The following is a 20,095-nucleotide window of genomic DNA, read 5'->3' on the forward strand; positions in this document are numbered from 1 at the left end:
CAAAACTAACATAGTAAATACGTTACCTTCCTCTTCTCCCACCTACACTCATTTGAAGAGACTACGTATACGCTTAGTATAACGTAACTGAGTGCACAGCACAGCCGGCTTCCCAGGGGGCTCGGCTGGTAAAGGATCCGCCCGCAGTGCGGGAGACCTGGATTCGATCCCTGGGTTGGGAAGATCCCCTGGGGAAGGGAAAAGCTACCCTCTCCAGTACTTTGGCCTGGAGAATTCCACGGGGTGTATGGTGCCTGGGGTCGCAAAGAGTCGGACACGACTCAGCGACTCTCGGGTTCCCTTTCACACTAACAGCATTGTACAGGGCACAGACTTGTTTCACCAGATGTGGGCTCTGTTCACCCACTGACCAGGTGTGGGCAAGTTCCTTACTCATTTTGCTCCTCAGTTTCCTTATCTGAAAAATGGGGATGAATTTACAGGCTTGTGCATGGACCTAATATAAGCAGCCAGCACATGTCAGGAACACACTGTGTGCTAATAAATCATTATTGATGGAGCTGAAGTCAGAACTGGGGTGCTGGGTACACACTGCAAGACTGGCCTTATCTGTATGTTCTTCTGCGGGTCAACCAGCTTCATGACCCCTCAGTGTTTCAAGTCAACCCTGACCCAAATGGGAAGGAGGGATCCGAGGCCCTCAGAGGGCCACGTTCTAAGGTGGGCTGTTCCACACACTGAGGGCTAGTTGATTGTCTTTTAAAAATTATCGAAATTACCTGATGAGTGGAAAGACGGCTCCAGGAGGTTTGTCTACATGTGGAATTTGAAAAATTGAAATTTATAAGTGAGCATCTGATGTTCACGCTCCCTGCAGTCTAATTCCTAACACAGCTTTCAGGCATAATCCTGCCACCCTTTTGCTGGGGTCAGGCTGAGATGGGGGTGTCACGTCCTGGAAGCAGGATTTCTTCCAAGGCAAAAGACCCCAGCACAGTCTGGCCTGAGCCAGGGCCCAGGGTGTTTTCTGTCCTAGGCATTGTGTGCCCAAAGAGTCCTTCCAGGAGTGCAGTGGGGGTTCATTTGGTTAAAACTCAGAGGCCTAGACTTTGTGAATTTCGTTCCAGAAGGAAGCCGATGGAGCTTAAGGATATTAAGGGCCTTTTCTTTTTCTCCTATTTTACAGGGGCTTGACGTGGGACGGGGGCGGGAGTAGGGGGGTTGTTTTTAATACTTTTTAAAATTTTATTTTGTTTTTAATATTTTTTACTGATTTGTTTAGTCAAGCCAAGTCTTGGCTGCAGCTTGCAGGACTTTTGTTCTTTCTTGCTTGTGGCTCTTTAATTCTAGAACACAGTTACTAGTTTTTGATAACCAGCGTTTAAATTGTGAAGATGATCCCTCTACTCATAGTTCTTGCCTATGGCATATCTCTCATCCCTGGTCCCCTGTTGCCCCGTTGTATCCCTCCTGGGTCCTTGGTCACCTCACAGCGGAAGCCCGCAGGGCCTGGGGGTGAGGTGCACGGTGACAGGTTCCAGTATGAAGCTGCCCATAGACCTCTGACCACCGGCTTCCCGTCTGACACTGGAGCTGAAGTTAGCCTCGGCCTTGCAGGTTGCTGGGAAGGGGAGGCGCTGAGAGGCAGCACAGCTGGGCATTCAGTAAACCGGGGCTGTGATCGCTACGATTTTTAGCATGAAAGGGACCGTGGTGGGTGGAAGCATCTCACATGGCTGTTGAATCTTCACGGACACAGGTCTGCAGGCTCCGAGCCAACTTGTGGGTGTGTTTTCTCTGCAGGAATTCATCCGCCTGGGCAGCCTCAGCAAGCTCTCCGGGAAGGGGCTTCAGCAGCGCATGTTCTTCCTGGTAAGTGGTGAGAGCCGAGCTGTCTGTCCTCATCACAGTCGGTGACATGTGGGCCTGTGGAACCAGCAAGGGGCACGGGACTGGGCGTCAGCCACCCCAGAGCGGGCATACGTGGGAGGCAGGAAGAGCAGTCAAAGCTGCTCAGACTGGAGATGTTGAGGTCCACGGGTTTTCACAGTTCTGAAAATGTATCAGTCGTTTCCGCCCTTGTTGGTTTCAAACGGGCCCGTTCGTCTCAGCCGCTCTTGTCGTCCTTCCTTTAGTTCAACGATGTCTTGCTGTACACCAGCCGGGGGCTGACGGCCTCGAATCAATTTAAAGTCCACGGGCAGCTCCCGCTCTACGGCATGACTGTAAGTATGCGCCTGGGGCCCGGGCTGGGGGACCTGGTCCTCTGGGCTAGGAGCCAGTGACACAACGAGGAAGGAAGGGACGGAGGGACTTGATAAGGAAGTGAGAGCATCACGGGTTCCGTGAAAAACCTGGGCTTGGCTAGGGCTGCCCTGGAGGGGCCCTGGGACAGCACGCCTCCTACAGTGGGATGCACGCCCTGTTTCTTCTGGAGTCGGGTGAAGAGGCAAGCTGTCATGCCTCGTGGTGTGGACGTGCCTCTTACTGCCTGGTGCCTGGCCCCCAGACCCTGATCAGCTGTGACCACACTGCCCACGGGGAGTAAAGACCAGGAAACCATCTTTCTCCCCAAAATGCCCCGTAGACGAGTGTCCACATTCTGTGAGCCTTGGTGAGCGAGGCAGACGAGGAACCAGTGTCCATAGGATTCTTTCCCTAGCTTATCCCCGGAACGCTCCTCAGTGGTCAGGAAGAGAGAAGTCTATGGCTCTGCTGAGAAAAAGATAGTGCATTTTCACCTTGCATTTACCCTCCCGAATGGGATTTTTCTGACTTGGTCCCTTGGGGCTGTAGCCAGTTCAGTGAAACTTGGAAAACGCACTGAGTGTGGCCTGCCCCCTGCTTGACCGTAACTTACGGCCACACTCGCCCTACAGATGGAGGAAAGTGAAGAGGAATGGGGCGTCCCCCACTGCCTGACTCTGCGGGGCCAGCGCCAGTCCATCGTGGTGGCCGCCAGGTAACTCGGGGAGCCTGACCTTTGACCTGGGTACCCTCTTTCCTCCCGCCCCCATCTCCCCATGGCCTGGAAAAAATCTGACGTCCATCTCTCCTCCAGTTCTCGGCCGGAGATGGACAAGTGGGTGGAAGATATACAGATGGCCATTGACTTGGCCGAGAAAAGCAGCGGCCCCGCCCCCGAGTTCCTGGCCAGCAGCCCCCCGGACAACAGTAAGTGTGGGGCACACAGGCCCGGGCCCCGGAGGGATTAGCCAGGATGCAGAGGGACCACTCTGGCTCTCGGAGGTCATCCTAGGCACTGAATATCGCCTTACCGGTGCGCCTTATGTCCACAGTGTATGTTTGTATTTTAAGCTAAACATCCAGGAACTGAGCAGTTACGAGCGAGCAGAGAAATCCCCTTTTCTGGGCCAGCCCTGCTGCTTGTCAGCGTCTGGGGGGGTGGAGAAAATACTATGAGGGGCTCCCGGGCCGGGGGGCTGGTGGGACGCCCCTTGGCCAAGCACAAGCCCTCGCTGCTGTGATGTGACTTCCTGCCCAGGGGGCTGCCTAGGCTCTCCCTGTCTTTGCATCGCCGTAGGCCCCACCCCCGGGAGCAGGCGGGAAAAGGCCTTTTTGCGCTTCTTGGAGGGCAGAGATGGAAGCATGGAAGCTCCCCTTTCGCCTCCCCCCCCCCCCCCCCCCCCGGCAGAGTCCCCCGAGGAGGCGGCGGGCGACCAGGAGTCGGAGGACGACCTCAGTGCGTCGCGCACCTCGCTGGAGCGCCAGGCCCCGCACCGCGGCAACACCATGGTGCACGTATGCTGGCACCGCAACACCAGCGTGTCCATGGTGGACTTCAGCGTGGCGGTGGAGGTAGGGCCGGGCGCGGCCTACTGCGCGTGCGCGGCGGGGCTGCTGCGGGACCGCGGGCCTGGGCCTCAGTCCACCCCCAGGCTGACTGCACGCTTATGGTTTTCTCTTGCTCCCCTGGACCTCTTCTCTCGTGGAGTCAGTCGTAGGGCAGAGATGGTCCATGTGGTTTTTTTGTGTGTCGGCACCGGGAAGTCGGGGCTGGGCCACCCAAGCCCTGTGCTGGCGGCACCCTGGAGCCCCCCAGCACCCGAGTCGGGTGCAGGGAGGCAGTGTGGTCGGGAAGCTGCAGCCAGCCAGGACCTCGGTAGGTGGTGTTCATGGGAGAACTTGCGAGAAGCCCGCTCTCTGGCGTGTCTGGGGCCAGGAACCTTCCAGAACTCTCCAAACCCTATTCTCTAAGCATCCCCCAGTCCAGATTCATAATCCCTAACCTTTCAGAAAACGCAAAGCCCAGGACCTTCTAAAACCATTATGTTACAGACATAGCCCATTGGCGGCAGGAGGCTGTTTACTGGTTTTGTGGGTGCCCCTGTTTTGCTGAAGAATCAGATTCTGTGCTGTAGCCCCAGACTCCACTGCCTGGGGTGCTAGGGAGGAGAGGCACTGGGGGAATCTTTCTAAAACCTGACAAGTTCTGGATCCCCAGGTACGCCTGGTCCAAAAGATGTCACATAAGAGATGGTGAGCCAAGAACAGCAGTTCATTTACTTTTTGAATCAACAGTACTAGGACTGTGCCTAAGGTTTCTTGATGGACATGCTTAGTTGCTCAGTCATGTCCGACTCTTTGCAACCCTATGAACAGTAGCCTGCCAGGGTTCTCTGTCCATGGGGATTCTCCAGGCAAGAATATTGGAGTGGGTTGTCATGCCTTCCTCCAGGGGATTCTCCCAACCCAGGGATCTGCCGCATTGCAGGTGGATTCTTTACTGTCTGAGCCACCAGGGAAGCTGACTGTCTTGATGGATAGGGTTGTCCAAGATGATTCTCTGGCAGTGACTGTCAGTTCCAGACAAGTGCTTTTATTGAGTTGCCCTGCTACAGAAAATTTTTTTATTTTTATTTTTTTTTTCAGAAAATGTTTTAAAATGCATGCTTCCTTCTCAAAACATCCTCAGGGGACTCTGTGCCCGCTGTCCCTGGCCTTTGGATGGGCTAGGCTGTCAGTGAACCACCCCCCGCCCCACTCCGGAGAGGGAGGGGCTCGCTCTTCCCAAGAAAATACCCATCCTCCTCCTCCCTCCATTCACACTTCCCACTGCATCTGTTGGCAGAGCTTGCCAACCAGGGATTTCCTCCAGGGAACAGGGATGTTTCCAGCAAGGAAGGAGCAGGGAAGAAGAACCAGTGATCTTCCCTGAAGAGATACCTGATCAGATCTGCTGTCCAGGCGAGGCCAGGGGGAAAGGGCTGTGCTGTGCATGAGAAATCCTCTTTGCCTCACTTTATGCTCACCTTTAAAACGTGTAGTCAGGCCCTAGAGAAGTAGAGAATTCGGTAAGAAAGCGCCTCTTTAATCCCTGGGGGCGCACAGGACGCCGCCCAGACACAGCCCTCTGGGTGACAGTCGGCCTTGTGCGGCAGCCCCGGGTGTGCGGGGTCAGCTGAATGGCAGAGCCGGTCAGCATGTGGTGACCACAGCCCAGATCCTGCCCACCTCCTGCCTGGTTCTAGCCTGTCAGCGAAGAATGGGGTTTTCCATTTTTGAATAGTTATTACAGAGATCCAAATACTTGCTTTGTGATCCTTGGAGGAGAAATCTGCTGAGGGCTGCAGCCCGTGGAAGTGAGCCCCGGGCCAGTGCCAGTGGTTTTAAGGTGGCAGTTCCAAAGACAACTGCAGCCAAGAGAAAGGTTTTTTTGGACTCTGTCTGGAGGAAGTTTTTGGATTCAGTATAAAAAAATAAGCAGCATAAGAAAAAGAAAACGTGCTAATCTCATTCGTCTACAGTGAGGCTTGTATGGAACCTTAACGGTATTGCAGAAGCATCAAAGCACCACTTGGTTGCCATGCTCACCTGCCAGAAGGGGTGGTGGCACACTGTCTGCAGTGCCCCTGGGCAACAGCTCTGCTTCCTTCCTTCACTCCGTTTCCCCATCAGACCACGGGCAACCTGTCGTCAGAGCCATTTAAACTCTTTTCATAGGGGCATTAATTAAAAGTGCCTGTTTGAGTAAATACAGACGAGTCCCAAAAGGAGAGAGTACAGCAGACAGGTATAGTTGTGTATATATGTATATATTTCTATTCTGAGTTTGCCCTTTTCACCTTTTTGAAGTGAACGATTTATTGGTGGCGATGACAAGACTATGTGATCGTCACCACTTCTTTTCGTTGAGTCTTCCTGGCAAGGAGCTGCTGGCTTGTCAGATTCGTGTAGGCACCTTCTTAGGGTCCTCTGAGAGGTGACAAGGGGGCTCTGGAGGGAGGACTCGGCTGGGAGTGCACAGTGATGTGAGTTCAGGAATGCCTGGTCCCACCAGTGCTGTGCAGGGCAGAGGACTGGGCAAGGAGGCACTGCGCTGAAACCCATGTTCCAGCCACGGCCACCAGGTGGCGGTCAGGAGCCGCTGGCTGGCGTGGGGCTCCCTAGAACTTAGGACAGGGAGGGGTCCTTTCTCAGAGATGCTGTAACAAGCACCGCCAACAGGTTTGTCCTGGAGGTCAGAAATCCAGACATAAGTGTGGCTAGAGGTGCAGACTCCCTCTGAAGCCTGTGTGGCAGGAAGTTTCCTTGCCTCCCTGGCTTCTGTGGTTGAGGGCCGGCCTTGGTGTTTGGGGGTTGTAGACACATCACTTGAGTCAGCCTCCGTCCACCTAGGCACGTCCTCTCCTCCTCATGAGGACGTCAGCCATAGTGGATACGGGCCCGTATCCTCCTCATTCTACATCTGATGACCCTATTTCCCTGTAAGGTCCCATTGGGAGGTACCGGAGTGGGGAGTTAGGGCTTCAAGATATTACTGGAGGACATCATTCAACCAGAGACAGGAAAGTTAAACCAGGTTCATATAGTCACTCTCCCAAGGGTTTCGCCCCCTACCAGGGAGAAAGGCCGTTTTCAGGGTCACGGCCCAGAGCAGGGGCGCCCCCACCTGTACTCCTTCCAGGCCTCCCTGTCTTGCAGAATCAGCTGTCTGGGAACCTGCTGAGGAAATTCAAAAACAGCAACGGGTGGCAGAAGCTGTGGGTGGTCTTCACGAACTTCTGCCTCTTCTTCTACAAATCGCACCAGGTAGGTGGCTGGGGTAGATGCTGAAGGAGTCTCCCCCAGCACCCTCTGTGCTTGGGGGACAGGCAGCTTTCCTCTGGAAGGATGAAGAACTTGACCCTTGAGCCGCCCAGCCAGGCCATGCAAGGGCACAGCCATCAGAGACCCCTCAGGTCCAAGTGGAGGCTTTCCACCTTGAAAAGGGCCATCTGTCTGCCGGTTGGACAAGGGAGGGGGGGGATGGCTTTAACAGGTGGCCAACACGCTGGTGTCCAGCTAACCCATCCAGGCCAGGACCTCTCAGCTAAAACTGACCATGGTAGGGTGAGAGGCTGCGGGCAGGCTCCACGCTTGCGGCCGCCTCTCCAAAACACCCCCCCACCCTCTTTCCAGGACAATCACCCCCTTGCCAGCCTGCCTCTGCTTGGCTACTCGCTCACCATCCCCTCGGAGTCCGAGGACATCCACAAAGATTACGTGTTCAAGCTGCATTTCAAGTCCCACGTGTACTACTTCAGGGCCGAAAGCGAATACACGTTTGAAAGGTAAGTGTTCCCGGGCACCTGCAGACAGGAGGACACTTCTGAGCTGTGGGCTGTCTCCCAAGCGAGTGAGCGGTAAGGCCACCCTAGCAGCAGCTACCTGCAGCCTGGACACCCGCTTCTTTAAAATGAAAGTATCGCATAAGATCTGGGTTCCCTCTGGCCATTGCAAGGACGCACCTGTTTTCCTGGGATAATGGAAGCGTGAGTTTCCCTGGAAGCATCAGCTCTTAACCTGGATGCTTGTTCACACACTACGCATGGCACACTTTTTGGTTTTGAACTTGTTTTTCAGTTAATGGCAAAAGTAGCTTAGTCCTTCGGGCCACTTAGTCCTTTAGTGGCCCAAAGGCTAAGTTTCAGGTCAAAAGACAACATGAGGAAGAAAAAAAAAAAAAATCCCAGTGCCCCTGAGAGTTCCCTGATCAATGAGACTGGCTCCATGGTATAGAGACCCAGGGGCAGTGGTCTTCCTTTTAGCCAAGAGATGGAACAAAAGGAGCCAGGCTAGCTCATTTGCCCACATTCAAGTACAAGTTCTGAGTCTTCTGGGTCTTACATCGTGGGGCAGGCTGTGAGAGCAGTTGTCAGTGCCAAACCACCCCTATTAGGGTATTTCTCTCCTGGCCCCACTGCCGTGAGCCCACAAGGCTTTCTGATCGTTGCGCCAGTTATGATCCATGCACAAGCCCTAGTAAAGTTAGCTTGCTGCAAAGAGCACAGAGGTTTAAAACCAGGGTTGAAGGTGCCTGAGACATCCCAGAGCAGTGGTCCCTAAGCGACACTGCCTAAAAAGTGAGCCTGGGGATTAGCAGTCCTCAAATGTGATTCTGGGTTGGAAAACTGAGATAATGTCGCTGCTATGGCAAGGGTAACATCGCCTGGCAGGGGTAGGAGCCTGGGATTAGGGACTGTCTTCCCTGGTGGCTCAGATGGTAAAGCATCTGCCTGCAATCCAGGAGACGGGGTTCGATCTCTGGGTGGGGAAGATCCTGGAGAAGGGAATGGCTACCCGCTCTAGTACTCTTGCCTGGAAAATTTCATGTATGGAGGAGCATGGTAGGCTAGGAGTCGCAAGTTGGACACAACTCAGCGACTTCACTTTCTTGTTCTTAAGCCCTCTAATCTCCACAAAGGCAGGAAGCTGGGCCTACCGCCCCGAGTTTTCTCTATCAGGCACTACTGACGTTTCGGACCAGAGGCTTTGTTGTGGGGGTGGTGGGGGGAGGATGGATGTGCTCAGCAGCAGCCCTGTACTGCAAATACTTGAATGTATAAAATGGTATTCCCTCGAAGCAGGATGGGGCCCCACCCATTGTCCTGAGGAGGATTAGGAGTGGGCAATGCAGCCCCACCTCGGGCACTTCTGCAGGGTGAGTGTGCCCAAGTTAGTGGTTCTCAAAGTGGGTTCCTCAGGAGTACCAGGAGGAACCCTTACCCCCTACCCCCCCACCTTGGTTTTTTTACCTGGGAGCTAGGAGTTCATTTACGATTGTGTGTGGCTTTATGAGTAACTGCCAAGGGTCAGGAGCTGTAACAAAGCAAGCACCTTTTCGCAGGCCCTGACAGTTATTTCTCTTTCTCATCCTAGGTGGATGGAGGTGATCCGAAGTGCCACCAGCTCGGCCTCACGTGCCCACGCCCCGAGTCACAAGGAATCTCACGTGTATTGATGGTGGGGACACGTGTGGATTGCTTCAGCCGTGGTGACTCTTGGCAGGCATTTCCTCTCTTCTGTATTAATGAAGCCTAGTAAAATTAACACCTGTCTGGAAAACAAAAAAACATGGTTTCGCAGCAACTCTCACCTGTCCCCACAGGACCATTTTTAAACCTTGTCTTTTCAGCTGGTATCTCACACCTGCACGGGGCTGCACCCGCGCCATCTCTGCTGCGGGCAGCGTCTTGGCCCCTAGGTGGGCTCTCTTCAGCCCGTGCCAGTATTAAAACACTGTCATGGAGATAGTGCCAAATGACATTTTTTCCTCCACGGCTGCCCCTTAAAGCAGTACCAACACATCTGTTCAACCAAAAGACAGGGCAAGTGTTTTTTTTCCTTAAAACTTGGGGGGTTTTTAATTTCTAGGTTGCTGCATTTTACGAAATGGGTTTTCCAGTGTTTGCAATACACGTGGCACAGTCTTAACAAATGAGATCATTTTCAGATTTGGGTTTCCCCCCCACCCCAATCTTTCTACTTTTATAATGATAGGAAATTCGTAGGATTTTACTTCTTTGATAAAACAAGCAATTTGCAGCATCCTTGTATCCCACTGGGGGCTTCAGGCTCCAGGGAGACGCTGGTTCCCAGACCTACTTCTTGGCGTAGGTTGACCAAATTGTTGAAGTGATGGCTATTTACGAGGTGTGGTGGGTTGTTTTTTGTTGAGAGAAGCTCTCTGGACTGTCAAGTGTACCGAGTGCCGTGTCGAGGGGAGGGTAGTAAACCGTGGTGTTTTGCTGTTTCACAAGCATGAGAACGTGTATGTCAGTGGCCAGGGCCATCTGTGCTGTGTTGGGGCGTGGGTGCGGGGGCTCCGAGTTGTGGTGCGTACTCCCCCACAATCATACCTGTGTCCTCCTGCAACTGTGGTTTAGAACTGCACACTCATAGTAGTATATATATATCTCGTGCCTGTCTTCACAAACCATTCTTTCCTCCTTTTGATACTCACCACCCCCAGGCCTGGGCTATGGATGGACATGTGACATTGCACATCCTTGATAGTCGGACGACACAGGGAACAGGGCTCCAGTGACCGCTGGGGCCGCCAGTCAAAATCCGTTTGCCTGTCTCCATGGGGAATCAGGTGGCCGCCATTCCCTTGATACTTTTGAGCCCCTGTGGGGGGCGGGGGGCGATGGGGAACCCTCACCTAAGACACCGACAGGAGGAGCCCAACTTGGGAGGCGCTGTGACCGGCGTACGCGGACACACACAGATGGATGAGGAACTCAAGATGTGTGAGTCACGTGCCTTACAATCTGTACAGATCGTTTTAAGTACTAACAAAAGGGAATTAAAAAAAATACCTCACGCCACAATCCAGCACACTCAAGTTTTAAGGCAAAACAACCAATCTTGTCTCGTGTCTTTTAACTACCTCTCGGGCTGGTGGGTTGGGGAGGGGACTGGTCACGGGGAGCGGGGATGAAGGGGCGAAGACAGCGTCTTTGGAAAAACTTGGAATCTGATAAGTTTCATCTGCTTCTCCCAACTGGGGAAGCAGAATATTTCCAAGAGGCCTGTCGTGGCTCTGGAAGATTTAGGGCTGAGGGGGCGAGATGGGGAGGACCAGCACCCATTTGATCCCAGTCCCCGAGCATCTTCAGAAGCCTCCCTGGTCACTCACCTCTACGAGGCTTGGGGAGAAGTCGTCTCCTAGGTCAGTCTTCTGTTCACACCTACCTGTGTCCCTCTGCGATGTCAGAGAGAACCCAAGTCCAGATCACGGGGGTGATTCACACCACCCCCAAGCTGCTGGAAACACTGGGTTTCAGGGACACCCTCCACCTCAGCCCATTCAGGCTGCTGTTAAACATGCCATCGAGGGGTCGCATATAAAACACATTTCTTAATAAACAAGCAGGAAAACCAGTCTGAACAGTTTTTGGAGGCTGGAAGTCCAAGCTCTTGGCAGACTGGGTGTCTGGTGGGGGCCCGCTTGCTGGCTCACAGAGGCCGTCTCCCCAGGTGGCGGAAAGGGTGATGGATCGCTGTGGAGCTGACCTCAGTCCTGAGGGCTCCACCCTCATCACTTACCTCCAAGGACACCCACCACCTCATACATGCAGACCTGGGGTTGGGGGGCGTGGGGGCAGAACCACAACACAAACATCGTCTATTCGCTCTACACACAAAGACAATTCCAACAACAATTTGTTTCTGTGAACTTTATTGACCCTCGCATGATACAGACCCTGTGCTTAAGAACACACCTTGCAGCAGCACTCCCCAGTTATTGCCATTATTTCATAGCAGAAATACAGAAGCCATGTTTTTTTAAGGAAGGAAAAAATATAAAAATGCTTATAAATAGACCGCATGTTTTGCCAAAAAGGAAGGTACAAAATGCCGCATAAAGAATAAAACGCTTCAAAAGACCCATCGGAGAACAAGACCGCCAGGTTGGGAAGGTGGGCGGCACTTGGTTACAGCGCAGCAACCCCAAGGCTGTTACGGTGCCGAGGCCCCCAGACTGCAGTGGTGCAGCCCATGCAGAAGACACAACTGTGCAAGGGGGAACCGCCAGCCACGGCCGGCCCACCACCTCCACTGCCGCCCTCCACTGGGCGCCCCTGCCGCCTGCAGGGTGGCCAGAGGCTCCGGTGTGGTGCTCAATGCACCTCAAGTGCTGAGCTCACACATCTGGCTGAACACCACCTGCCGTTTACAGGCCCGAGGGGGTCCTGCTGGAGCGCTGGTGCCTGTCTGTCTTTTAACAAAGGACCTGGCGTGGACCAATGCTAGCTCCCTTGACTCGGCAAGATGCTCTGTCTACAGAAAGCAAGCCGGAGAACTCACGGGAAGGGGACCCACTTCCGAAGCTGGTCAAAGTGCGCCTTTCCCCTCCTCCAGAAGGCCATCAACATTAGATATTTCCAACTAAATCCCAAAGCAGTCGGCCGCTTGACCTGGGAGACGTGCGTTGCTGCCCACCAGCGACTGCTAACCGGTCGCACCACCTCACCAAGCCCAGAGTCCCGTCCACCCGTCAGCGTCACCATCACTCACACCAGCGTCTGGTCTTCAAACCACTGTCCGTATGTGGGTCTGAAGAACTCGAGGTCAGAAAGCTGCTGTGACGGGGCTCTCGAGACCAGCTGAGTGGCACCCCCCCAGGGGAACACGGCTCCGTCCTCTGATGCTTTTCTCCAGTCACGAACAAAACTCACCTGTGGCTTATGCCTCACGTAGGGAAACAGCCAGCCCCCTCATAACTCTCTCCAAAACACAAAATGAAATCCTCCCAATTCTTCCTGTTTAACGTATTTGCATGCGGTTCTATGTCTCCTAACCAAAATGTATCCCTTACAGAAATCAACAACAACCCAAATCTACTTTTAATTTAAAAACCATGACAATTTTAGAGTTTTAAAAACTAGTTCCATTCCATTGCCGAACAAACAAGAAACACCCCTCAGAAGTCTCTCCCGGTGACTTCCAGGACACTGGGCCTGCAGATAACTGACCTGTCCTCAAGTTTACCCAGTAACTTCCCTCCTTCCAAAAAGCCTTGGATTCCACCTCAAGAACTGCTACTCCAGCAAGAGTCGACTATGATTTCGTATCAACAAATATACAAGAATGTCACACGTAACTCAGATCAGTGAAGAATCACAGCAAGAACTCAACCTCCCATCCCAGAGACCCCTGCCACGGGCTGAAAAAAGGACAGACAGCTGGCTGACCAACTGGGAGACACCTGCTCCTTGAAGGAAAAAAGCAAACGACTCAGAAGACGGAACAGTTTCACCAACCAGGAGCAGTCACCCATCTCTTCAGAAGACCATTTTTAAAAGTTGCATAGGGAGCTGACCTGGGCATTTCCGTAGCTTGAATGTGGGCACTTCTTCCTGGAGCCTCATCAGTGCACACACACACACACACACATCACATGGCGGGTACACTGCCCCCTCTTAAAGAGTCACGTTCAAGGAGAGTGTGCAAAAATCCTGTTACAAAATTTATTCGTGAAAGCATTCAGACACGTTGAGGTTTCGAAAGATGATATGCAGGTTTCACTACAAGGTGCAACAGAAAACCCTACTGGGAGGACGGGCCGGCGGGCGCGGGACACGGGCCGGGCGCGGCTCCAGCCAAAGTGAGACAAGGACGCTTCATCGGGGACAAACTTGAAATAATTTAAAGCTTCATGAGGCGCGATATGTTTCCATTTAAAACACTAAGAAATAGTACCATCGATGAAAACAGGAAAATCAACTTCTAAGTGTACCGAAGGGGTCGTAGGGCACGCAGGAGGAAAAAAATCTGCATTTGCTGAGGTACAAACAGAGGGAGTGTTCCCGAAGAGGGGCATTTAATTATTATTAATGGCAAACCCTGCAGATACAAAATAAAACCCAAATCACTGGTCACATAATTCAAAATTTACATGTAATAAAGGCAAGGCAATAGACTCAAGTTATGGCCTGTCAAATATTTACTCCACTGACGGTATCTACAGAAGCACTTGGCCGATGTGTGCACAGTGATTCCTATGCACGCTGAGAGGGTTTTCCGTAAAAATGACGCTATTTACAAGTCTGTACACTGATCCACCAGAGCGATTTCTCCATCTCCTGGGGTGGGGGTGGGCGGGGCGGGGGAGGTGCTTATCAACGTAAAGCAGGATACCTGAGGTTTCATTTCTTCAGTCGCCTTATCATAATCCCAGATATACATTTCAGGGTTTATTTTTGTTTTCAAAGACACTTTCCTTGATATGTGCACTATGGTTAAAATTAAAAACGAGAATAATAAAATAATCGCTTGGAGGAGCTGGCCTTCCCCCACCCCATCCGGAGTCCATCAGGCCCCAGGCCAGCAGGGAAGGGCTGTGGGGCCCTGGACAAGCGACCCTGCGGCGGGAACGGCCCCCCGATGGTGCGCCTCTTCAGCGGAGTCAGCAAAGGCTCTCGTTGAGTTTTGAAAAGGAAGAGGGTGAAGAAGGAAAAAAATAAAAGGAAAAACAAAACCCCAAATGCCAAAGGGATTTCAATGGGATGAAGTTCCTCCACCACTTAGAGAATATCTGGGAAGAAACAAAACAAGAAACAGAAGTCAATGTCATTTTCTCTAAATTAAAAAAAAAAAAATTAATTTGCAAAACTTCAAGCAATGATCAAAGTCCTAGTTTTCATAGACAACCCCAAGTTGTAACAAATTAATTAATGGTACAAGCTACCAGTGAGCTAATTATAGGATGACATGAAGAATTCATAAAAACTACGAAAATCACAATTCCAACACTAAAAACTTCATAGATAATTTAAAAGTTAGAATGTGTTCAGCGTCCCAGGAGAAAGAAAAAAAAGATACAAATAAAGAGGTAAATGATATACCTTTACTTACAATCATTTTTTAAAAATGAAATATTGATAATACCCAATGACACAGTAAGATCCCAAGGGCGCACATGCATTCCAATTTGATCAGTCTAAGGAACTCTTTTTGGCCATAAAAATATTGATGGCTTGTTCATGTAATCTGCTTCCTAAAACTCTTAGATTTTCAGTAATTACAATAATTAGGAAATGATTCTGATGTCCAACAATAAAGAAATGGTGACATAAAAGCGAGCTGAATGCAACAGATTACAAATCATAGTAATATTTAAGCAACATGAAAAATACAGATTAAGAAATATACACAAAATTACACATGTCTGGCTTTACACGATTTATTCTACATAAAGACCAAATATTACGATCCAAAAACCTGGGTAGGTTCACGGCTCATATGCAGCAATGGAAAGCGATGCAACGCCCCAAAAATCATGGTGGTGGTGGCTAGACTCAATGGTGGGACAGCTCCCCTCCCCCAGGAATTCTGCACACGGTCTCGCTTTGGGACACAAAGATGGGGGCAAGGTCCCTTTGATGACCAAGATTCCCTTAGTCGCCTCACAACGGGCTGACCCAACCACAGGAGATGGCTGAGGATGAGTTTAATGGGACTTGCAAACATTCCATATTACGGGTCCTCTTTTAAGAGCATTTAGGACACATGACGCTTGCCCAGGGAACAAGTGATTAGAAAATCACTGCAGATGGTGACTGCAGCCATGAAATTAAAAGATGCTTACTCCTTGGAAGGAAAGTTAGGACCAACCTAGATAGCATATTAAAAAGTAGAGACATTACTTTGCCAACAAAGGTCCATCTAGTCAAGGCTATGGTTTTCCCAGTAGTCATGTATGGATGTGAGAGTTAGACTGTAAAGAAAGCTGAGCGCAGAAGAATTGATGCTTTTGAACTGTGGTGTTGGAGAAGACTCTTGGGAGTCCCTTGGACTGCAAGGAGATCCAACCAGTCCATCCTAGAGGAGATCAATCCTGGGTGTTCATTGGAGGAACTAATGTTGAAGCTGAAACTCCAATACTTTCGCCACCTGATGTGAAGAGCTGACTCATTGGAAAAGACCCTGAAGCTGGGAAAGATTGAAGGCAGGAGGGGAAGGGGACAAGAGAGGATGAGACGGTTCGATGGCATCACCGACTCGATGGACATGAGTTTGAGTAAACTCTGGGAGTTGGTGATGGACAGGGAGGCCTGGCGTGCTGCAGTCTATGGGGTCACAAAGAGTCGGACACGACCGAGCGACTGAACTCATGGGAGAATTGACGCTGCACCAAAGGACCCACACATTAACTCAAAGTAAAACATACAGAAACCTTTCAAAATGCTTCAGACAGAAGCCGGCCCTTCCTGTTTCCTCGGTGACCCAACTGGAATGACACAGAGGGTGGGAAACTGGGTCTGGGGCATCAGCCACGACCAGGCCGCTGTGGATGGCCGTGCCTCTGGATGGGGGACAACACAGAGAGAGCTCGGAGAACCAGACGGGGACGGCCGGGAGCAAGGTCATCCAAGGGCTGGGGCAGAGTCCCACATCAGAGGAGGAAGAAGGGGACTTCCCTGCTGGTCCAGGGGTTAAGACTCTGTGCTCCCAACACGGGGGGGCCGAGGTTCCATCCCTGGATAGGGAACCAGATCCCACACGCTGCAACCAGAAGTTCACAGACCACAGCTAAAGATCCTGCGGCCGGAACAAAGACCCAGCACAGTCAAATAAATAAGGAAATATTAGGAGGAGGAGGACAAGAGAGAACTGGGGAGGACGGGGAATAAAATGCTAACCGTAATGCAGACGGTGGGCACTTAAACCCATGTTATCCTGTGTTACGTACGGTCACACTCGACGCTGACGCCGGCATCGAGATGCAGGGAGCTCCCAGTGACACGTGCCGTAAAGTGTGAAACACACAGCTGCTCCTGAGACTCAGCCCTACAAGGGGAAAGGCCTCTGTGCTGACTGCATGATGAAACAAGAGGCAGACGCAGTGCGCTAAGGACTACACTGTTAACGCCAACTTCACTTTCTTAAAGCCTTTTTAAATAATGTGGCTACTAGAAAATTTAAAGCCACACACGTGCCTCACACCATCTTTCTATCGAACAGAACTAGGACAGATCACCTGTGTCAGCAACTACAGGAAGGGAACAGACACAGGGATCAATTAAAGCCACACAGGCCACAGCCTCTGGGCCTGGAGCTGCTGGGAAACAGAGTCATGCACAGGCGACGCTGGTAACCTCCTCAGGCGGTCCAGGACAGCGTGGAAAACCTCACTTCTCAGAGGGGCACCACAGACGCAGGGAACCAAAGCCAACACTGGTTTCTGGTTTGGTTCTATTTGTTTGACTCGAAGAATCTTTCAAATGAGAAATAAGAGCCGGTATGAAGCAGGACCAGAGAAATCAGAAAGATGGACCATTATTAATTAACTAGGGCAAAGTCTACGTGACATTACTATAGGATAAAATGTTCAATAATTTTAACAAAGCCATGTTAGAAATGTAATTGCACACACACACTGAATGGAGACACAAACCTGGGGAAAAACAAGGGTGTCTGGGTAAGCATATGGGCGACTGTTTAATTCTATTTTCCTCTATTTCTGTAATCTCTTAGTATCAAAAGTGGCAGGAGGGGGGAAGTTACCCAAACACCATACTGGATTCCCTCAACTGCCTCAAAATTGATGGTGGCCAAGTAAACAGTCTTCCCTCCAGCCTGAACATGAGAGCAGGTTAGGAAGTTGGAATGTTTTCACGAGGGAGCCAGAGTTCCGGAGAACCAACCTGAAGGGTCAGCACTGAGGTTTTCTCTGATGCCCCCTTTGGGGGACTCGGGCAGCTCCTTCATGACCACTTCCATGTGGTAGCAGTGACCCTGCACACCCCAAACTTCACATGCCATCCAGCCGACATCTCAGGACAGATCTGAGATGCTCCTGATTCCCATGGAGGCCTGGCCAACCTCTAGGGAGAGCTCGGCAGCCCGGACACTTCACCTGGAAGGTGAACCTCAGAGCAGTGACCTGCCCGGTGTTTTGCAGGGAAAAGAAAAGGGTTTGGGTGTGGAGGAGAGCTCGGCTCACAGAGCTGCGGGGCGGTCCACCCCCCGCGCTCTGCAGCAGCCCCGGGGACTGCGCTTCTGTGACCTCTTCCACAGGGAGACTCCCCAACAAGCAAGCTCAGGGGAGCGGGCGGGGGCCAGATGGGTAGTCCCGCCTCCTCCTCACTGAGGAAGGCGTGCCACCAGGGCCGCTGGCAAGGACAGGACGCCCCCAACTCCACCCCCCAGCAGGCTGCCAGAGACGGGGCTCCCTGCCAGCACCACAGGGCTTCTGGGCACGAGACAGAACCGAGAACCCGTACAGCCACCCGCCCAGAAAGAACACAGCTGTGTCCACTCTCGCTGAGCCCCAACCTCTGGGGTTTCTGGACCCCTGACTTAATTTAAAGCACAAATCCAAACAAGGAGTTACAGATGCCGGGCTCAGGACCACACCCCTCCAGCTGGGCACAAGGCTGCATGTGGAAAGCTCAGAGCACCCGCCCCCGCGGCCCCCAATGCCATCCGGTGCTTATGAGACAAGCGCCACAACCACAGAGCTCTCTGGGCCCTGCCAGCAGAGTCCAGATGCACACGGTTCACCCGTAACCGATCTCTCGAGGACAGAACCCCCTCCCTTCCCCGGTTCTGCAGCCAGCCCCGGCCCGAGGGCACTGGGCACAGACGCCACTCACCTCTGCAGCCGCTGCACCAGCTGGGCCACCATGGTGTCCGAGATGCCGGGGCAGGCCTCCTCCGCCAGGTAGATGGCCCCGCGCAGCTCCTCGATGGAGCCCAGGTTTCCTCCGCACGCCTGGCTCTTCTCCTTCAGCTGCAAACACAAGACACGGGACCGGCATGACTCCCCCGAGGATGAGAAACCACGGGCATCTGTGATATGATGTGTGGCCCACGCCTGCTCTGACCACAGGGCCCCGGCGGCCTCAGCCCGGAACCCTCCCCTCCGGGAGGCCGAGAGCTCCAGGTAGGCCCTAGTCTCTGCCTTCCCCAGGGAGGGGGCTTCTGTGCACCTCTTCGTCCACACCCTCTGCTCCCTTCTTCCGTTTCAACCACCAGCAAAGCCGTCCAATGCCCATTCAGCTCTGGTCTGCAGCCACAGCTGCAGTGCGGGCTGGAAACTCGGAGCTCCCAGGGTTACCAAGCAGGTGGTTAAGGCCTTGGGGTGCTGCCGAACACTTGACTTCACGGAACCAGTGAAAAGTGAGTGGAAGCCACTCAGTCATATCCAACTCTTTGCGACCCCATGGACAACAGAGTCCGTGGGATTCTCCAGGCCAGAATACTGGAGTGGGTAGCCTTTCCATTCTCCAGGGGACCCTCCCAACCCAGGAATCACACCCAGGTCTCCTGCATTGCAGGTGGATTCTTTATCAGCTGAGCCACCAGGAAGCCCATGGAACTGGGTGGCAGCCCTAAATCCTGGGGAGCCGGTGTCCCCTCACCACCTCTGCCAGCCAGGAACTCCCCAAGGGGGATTCAAGGCCAAGCAGAGCCCAGGGATGACCCTGTGGGTCCCTCCCACCTAGGATGCCCCACCCAGGACCGAGGAGCCCCTACTAGAGTCTCCCTGGAGAGCTCTGATCAGGACCTGAACAGAAGGGGCTGGGTGGCTCACTCGGAATTACCTTAAAGGCGGCGTGAGCCAGGAGACTCCACAGGGCAGTGTCAGAGGGGGCTATTTCCAACTCATCTCCTAGTCGGTACAAACCCGATGAAGAACAACATTCACCCTGAGACCCACTCTCGAAACCCCTCTGAATGCCATACGCACGCACCTATCTACAGGGAGTGGGGTGCCCCCGAGAGGGCACCGGGATGCAGTGGCCGCAATCAGGGCCCCTGCGGGGTGAGGCCCCTATTGTGGGGGCTCCCCAGGAAACCTGAGGACCCCAGGCAATGTGGTATCCCCTTAAAGTAAACATCTACTTTTCACACTGCCATCATTAGAAGGACTGATGTTGAAGCTGAAACTCCAATACTTTAGCCACCTGATGCGAAATGCTGACTCACTGGAAAAGACCCTGAGGAAAGATTGAGGGCAGGAGGAGAAGGGGACGACAGAGGATGAGATGGTTGGATGCCATCATCGACTCAACAGACATGGGTTTGGGTGGACTCCGGGAGCTGGTGATGGACAGTGAGGCCTGGCGTGCTGTGGTTCATGGGGTCGTAAAGAGTCGGACATGACTGAGCGACTGAACTGAACTAACCCAAGTCTGGCAGAAGCAGAGGCCAGGCTGCACCCAACCAGGTTCTACAGAAAGCAGCACAACTGAAGTTCAAGTCGCCCTGGTCCACGTGTGGACCAGGGCCAGGCTGCTGAAGTCCCTGTGGACGCTGCTGGCAGCCACATGGCGACAGCTCCCAAGACGACAGGCTGGACAGAAGACGGCCCTGGGAAAGCAGGAGGCCCTCCTGG

General features: G+C 52.7%; 2 protein-coding genes across 23 annotated transcripts in view; one reads left to right on the forward strand and one right to left on the reverse strand.

Annotated features, from left to right (window-relative positions):
* The window catches only part of FARP1 (FERM, ARH/RhoGEF and pleckstrin domain protein 1), a 309,639-nt gene extending 299,027 nt beyond the window's left edge, over window positions 1–10,612 (forward strand). For all 13 annotated transcript variants that reach the window (XM_086330336.1, XM_086330340.1, XM_086330332.1 and 10 more), the window contains 8 exons: window positions 1,765–1,833; window positions 2,097–2,186; window positions 2,841–2,923; window positions 3,023–3,135; window positions 3,617–3,780; window positions 6,907–7,014; window positions 7,384–7,535; window positions 9,124–10,612. In XM_086330336.1, the coding sequence (XP_086186462.1) occupies window positions 1,765–1,833; window positions 2,097–2,186; window positions 2,841–2,923; window positions 3,023–3,135; window positions 3,617–3,780; window positions 6,907–7,014; window positions 7,384–7,535; window positions 9,124–9,205 (861 nt within the window). In that variant the 3' untranslated portion in view covers window positions 9,206–10,612. The remainder of the gene's footprint in view (window positions 1–1,764; window positions 1,834–2,096; window positions 2,187–2,840; window positions 2,924–3,022; window positions 3,136–3,616; window positions 3,781–6,906; window positions 7,015–7,383; window positions 7,536–9,123) is intronic.
* A 799-nt stretch (window positions 10,613–11,411) lies between these two features.
* The window catches only part of STK24 (serine/threonine kinase 24), a 145,171-nt gene continuing 136,487 nt past the window's right edge, over window positions 11,412–20,095 (reverse strand). For 8 of the 10 annotated variants that reach the window (XM_086330354.1, XM_086330347.1, XM_086330350.1 and 5 more), the window contains 2 exons: window positions 18,351–18,487; window positions 11,412–14,287 (listed from right to left, as the gene is read on the reverse strand). In XM_086330354.1, coding sequence (XP_086186480.1) covers window positions 14,251–14,287; window positions 18,351–18,487 — 174 coding nt within the window. In that variant the 3' untranslated portion in view covers window positions 11,412–14,250. Of the gene's footprint in view, window positions 14,288–14,579; window positions 16,970–18,350; window positions 18,488–20,095 lie in introns of those variants that run through there. The other 2 variants (XM_086330348.1, XM_086330352.1) reach the window with 1 other exon arrangement.

This window comes from Bos grunniens, chromosome 12, assembly GCF_055505025.1.
Source record: "Bos grunniens cultivar Pamir isolate PY7600 chromosome 12, Bosgru_T2T1.0, whole genome shotgun sequence".
In the NCBI taxonomy this organism is placed as follows: Eukaryota; Metazoa; Chordata; class Mammalia; order Artiodactyla; family Bovidae; genus Bos; species Bos grunniens.